This window comes from Halyomorpha halys, unplaced genomic scaffold (genome assembly GCF_000696795.3).
Source record: "Halyomorpha halys isolate HHAL.00 unplaced genomic scaffold, Hhal_1.1 Scaffold267.1, whole genome shotgun sequence".
Lineage (NCBI taxonomy): Eukaryota > Metazoa > Arthropoda > Insecta > Hemiptera > Pentatomidae > Halyomorpha > Halyomorpha halys.
In genome coordinates, this window is record NW_027111312.1 from 872,415 (window position 1) to 877,685 (window position 5,271).

At 33.1% G+C, this 5,271-nt stretch overlaps 1 protein-coding gene across 1 annotated transcript; it reads left to right on the forward strand.

The window, feature by feature from the left end:
• The first annotated feature begins 3,657 nt into the window (after positions 1-3,657).
• LOC136796237 (uncharacterized) lies at positions 3,658-3,978 on the forward strand. Its single transcript, XM_067049323.1, has one exon. It carries the CDS (start codon positions 3,658-3,660, stop codon positions 3,976-3,978), a length of 321 nt encoding a protein of 106 aa, XP_066905424.1.
• Positions 3,979-5,271: the final 1,293 nt, after the last annotated feature.

Genomic DNA, 5,271 nt, shown 5'->3' on the forward strand with positions numbered 1-5,271 from the left:
TTCACGGAAGATTATAGGATGGTCCAATTTTTACGGTTAAAAAAAAAGTTAATAACAAGATTAAGCATTTTTGGTGTATATCTCAGAAAGTATACTTTTTTAATGGTTATTGCATGCTAATCGATTTGTATATTTCTGAAGAATAAGAAACAAGTATTACAGATGCTATTAAATATTTTATTCACTAACAATTGGAAAAAAAAAAACATAATGAGTATTTCAGTAAAATAGGTAAAAACAAAATTTATTTTAGAAAAAAGTAAATAATATTCGTTTTTAGCATCATCAGGAACCCTCAATTAACTTCAAATAATTTTTTTAAAAAAAGAAGAAATTTTTCACCTTGATTAAGTTGAAGGATTTTTTTTTATTCCAGTGATCATCATTTAATAGTTCAAAACTCCTCTGCATTTTATCTGATTCCTACGTAAATAAGGTTGAATTTCTTATCTTTTCACCCACGAAGTTATACTTAATGCCCTTATAAGGGCGAAATATTAGTTATAAATAAAGAAAATATTTTCAAATGCTTAATTTTTATGGACCTTAATAAACCTTCGAATTCCTCTCGTATTCAATCCTTACACTCCAAAATCCTCAATGCTCCTTACTTTGTCACAAATAAAATCATACATAAAGACCTTACTGTTCCTATGTAACCGATCTAGCCCGAACCAGATATCACTCCTTCCATTATAAACTCCCTAACCACTCAAACCCCCTAGTTTCTAATCTTGCATCCTCTTCCATTCCTGACAATCCTCCGAGGCGCCTGAAAAGAAGATGGCCACGAGATCAGCTTATGTAAAATGTCATTAGAGTGCTACCAATGGGTGGTTTCTCTACACGCCTGTAACACTCCAATTTAACTTAGATCAGATTTACTAAATTTATTATAATGTACAGTTGTAAATAGCAATAAATAAATATTTAAAAAAAATGTTTAATTTTATATCTCCGTTTGTAATTTGTTTAATTAGATCCAGTTTCTAATTAAACAAATTAGAACCGGTTTGTACCTTTTGCTGCAGTTTATAAAGCTCTAAACCACTGCTAAGTTTGGTGTAGATTGGTCGTGTTATATTGAAGTTAATTCTATATGTTACTATAGTTATTGTATTATCACTTATTAATGTATATTCATTCTTAAATATAGCAATATCCATAGGTCTGCTAGCAAAACGTAAAAATACTTTTTATTTTTTACTCGTTTTATCAGTGTGAAAAATCTGAAATCTTAAAGCCAGAAAAGTGGTAAAGGTCTCTTCTGGATTTGGTCTTCATTGCTAATTTTGAATTAGCAATAACATTAATAAAAATAACGTTAGTTTAATAAGAGACAGATCGGTAGCTTGGACGGAGGTACAAGGAGGCGAAGGCAAAGATAGGCTCCGTTGGCCGCCGCACGAGATCCCTATTAATGTCCCTGTCAATCCAACTCACCCAACATCAGAGCAGATATCTTTCGACTGACTGACTCCATGCCAACATCGTCTCTATAACATAACGTCTCTACTACACCAACGCATTGTCTAAGGATCCTTTCGAAAAGCTTATCTTGGTACATTTTTAGCACTATGCTACTAGGTGTTAAGTTTTCAATGTAAAAGTGAGCTAAATTTATCGAAATATTAAATTTTAGGGTATAAATGGCAAAAACGCACAAATAAAAACTAAATTTGTAAGTCCATATTGCCAATCCTTACGGGAAAAATCATATTCGAATTTTAACTCTCTCAAGAATTTTCTAAAAAAGACTATTTGCAATACAAAAATTTTAGGGTGTTATCAATAAGGAAATTATTTGTATGTCTTAAATTATTTAAGTATTTATTATATTTTACTCCACAAACTGTAAAAATACTTCATCGACCTTAAGTGTAAAATCTTTAGGAAGAAAATGGTGTTTGGATTTTTTCTTTGATTATTTTTTACTTGGATTGGAGTCATATTCTCTACTCCGGATAACTAATTATTTATCATTGAAAATAAACTTTCTATTAGAGCATCAGTCACTGAAAGGCATAAAAAACCCTCAAGTATGTTTATAATTCTGTTACGTAGAAACTTTAAAAATCTAATGAAATAAAATTATAGACAGTATACTATGCCTTTTATCAACATAAGTAGTATAACACAAGAAGAACGTACACAGAAATTCAAAACTAACTTGATGTAATAAATGATACGAATATAAAATTAATAAACTGCCTGGTGGACAGAAGATGTTAAAAAAGGGATCCAAGAAAAGAAGGAAGCTTGGGAGAATCATTTAAGCCAGAAAATTCCTGCTGCTCATCAATTATACAAGGATTGGAGGAAAGAAGCCAAATTAAAAGTGCTGGAAGCGAAATAGAAAACATGGGAAGATTTTGGCCAGAATCTGGAGTAAAATTCTAAAGAAAACTTGTCTTCTATATGGTTTTCAAAGGTATGAGAGGGGAACGACCGATTTCTCTGAAGGGAATTAAGGATAGAAATGGAGATATTATCTGGCGGAGTATAATAGTATTAAGTGGAGAGAGTATTTCCAAGATCTGCTAGAGGGAAGAGATGTAGAGGACGGTGAGATCCAGAGGAGGTCTGGGTCGAAGACGACTACATCAGTGAAGAAGAACTTCAAGAAGCCATCAACAAAGTCAAACTGGGCAAAGCAGCAGATATTGGCGAAATCACTCCCGAAATGTTCAAATATATGGGTAGTAAAGGTCAAGGGATATTCCTCCATCTTTTGAATCTCATTTGGAAAGAAAAGAGAATTCCTGAGGACTGGGAAGTTGATCGTTCCTATTTATAAGAAAGGGGACAATCCAGAGTGTGGTAACTACTGAGAAATTGTACTTCTCAGTATACCCAGCAAAGTGTACTCTAGAGTATTGGAAACAAGAATAACCTTGGTCGATAGCCAGCTTGGAGAGGAACAATACGGTTTCAGAGAACAACGAAGCACGCAAGATCTCATCTTCGAATTGCGACAAATAAAGGAGAAGACAATAACTTTCGATTTTCTTTGTAGACCTTCAAAAGGGTGAGAAAGGAAGACATAGAGCAGGCACTGTCAGATAGAGGCACTGATCGAGGGACGACCTTGACAGTGATGAATCTTTATAATAAAACCAGTAATGTGGATAGAACAAGGAACTACATGTCACGGGAATTCGAGACAAAATCAGGTATTCGTTAAGTTTGTGGCCTGAGCCCGGTGCTCTTCGTAGTTGTCCTTTATAAAGCAATGAAGAAAGCTAAACTTAGGATGAGAGAGTTTCAGTTAGGACACGACCGAGATCTCCAATACAACATAAATGTTCTGCAAGAGGAAATGGCCTCGATAAACATGGAAATTAACCCTGAAAAGACTAAATGCATGAGGATAGGAAAGATACCCCGGAGAATAATGAGAGTGATCAGAGCGAACGGAGAAGGAGTAGAGCAGATCGATAATTTCAAATATCTAAAGGGGGGTTCGAAGACAAAACGAAAGGGGCAGAAAGTTTCTCAAAGAATCAATGGAGCTGGAAGAATATTTAGTTTGCTTCGAATGGGTTTCCTTGGTAAAAGGGAGGTGATGAGAAAAATTAAAATAATGATCTACAATTCGACGTTCCTCCCTATTCTTTTCTACTCTCGAAACACAAGAGCAGGATCCAATCCATGGAGATGCAGTACCTTTGTAAGGTGGAAGGAAGGACACGACGAGATAGAGTACGGAACAGTGCCATTCGGACTAACCTCGGAGTCAAACCGGCTGAGAGCATCCTAGAGGGACACAAGCTAAGATGGTTCGGATACCTCCTTCTGATAGACCAGGAAAGAACTGCCAGAAAGACATATGAGACTCGCGTGGAGGGAAGAAGGCCAAGAGGAAGACCACGGGAGGAAAGTGTTAAGGAGGCGTTCAGGAGGCGGGATATGGACTGGATTAGGAAAAGAGTGATGGTCCAAGAGCATGATATCTGGTCCAGACTCGGAAAATTGTAACCCCACACTGCGCAGGCGGTAAAGGGAATAAAATGAATATGATGATTACGATAAAATTAATTTTTCAATTATTTTATTCTATTAAATATTTTTATATATTCCAGAATTAATAGATGATTATTTTAAACACTGAATTCTAAATATATTTTGTAAATAAGTAATTGTTTCTAGTATTTTCCCATTGATAAGTTAAGTAACTATCAACAGTTAACAATTCATACTAACTGAAGAACCACCTAGAAACTGAATTCCACGGAAAATTTATAGCTGTGAAGCAACAAATCTCTTCTGTTGGCATAATACCAAGTAACGTTTTTACTAGTAAACGTTAGTTATTTATAATTGCAAACTTTTAAAAATCATTTACCTCTGTCTTGAAAACGGACGACTATATTTTTTTTTAAGCTTGATAAATAGGAATGAATTGTGATAACTTTTTTTTAGTCTTTTTTTTGTCGTCACTAAATCAGAACAAGAAACTACACCATCTTGTCTATTTTCGAGTTAGTCATACGTTTCTTATTAGTGCGTATTTATATATTTTTTCTGGATGTTTTATTAGTATTGATTTAAATAGATATCCTTATAGGTATGCTTAGAATGACAATAATTAGTGATTGAAAATAAAAAGAAATTTAGTGAATTACAATTCAAATGAAACTTATCGTGTTTCTTTTGGTTTTACATTGATAAAAATTATCGTTCAGAAATTGCAGGTTGTATACAAATAACATTACTAGATAAATAGTAAAACGTACAATTTATTCGTAATAAATTTATACAATTTTTTTACAAAGGATAATGTTTGGATTTTTAAGACTATTTTTGACTAGGATCTTCTCTACTCCGGATACCTAATTATTTCTCATCGAAAATAAACTATCTATCAGTGCATCAGACGCTGAAAGGCACAAAAAGACTCAAAAATAAATTTTAAATTCACAAGATTCAATTCAATGGCCTTAGCTTTTTGAGCAAGCTTTAGAAAACGTACATAAAAATGATTTAGAAATTAGTTATGTTGTTTGAACAACGGCTTTGCGAAAAATGCGAAAAATCTCGCTGTAAAGTCATATATTACTTATATTTCATACCAACTTAACATTCGGACTAGTTACAATATAAATTCTTATCAGTTAAATAAATTATAAATATTCTTTGTATATTAAATAAATTATGAAAATATCATTTTTTATATATAATCTTTTCAAATTCTTGAGACTGGTATTTATTGTTAAATAAATCAATTGGTACTATACTTGATATCAGTATCAGTGTTGATATCAGTATCAG

What these genes read in the sequence shown, in the direction of transcription:
- LOC136796237 (XM_067049323.1), top strand. Translation starts at nt 3,658, where the DNA reads ATGCAGTACCTTTGTAAGGTGGAAGGAAGGACACGACGAGATAGAGTA.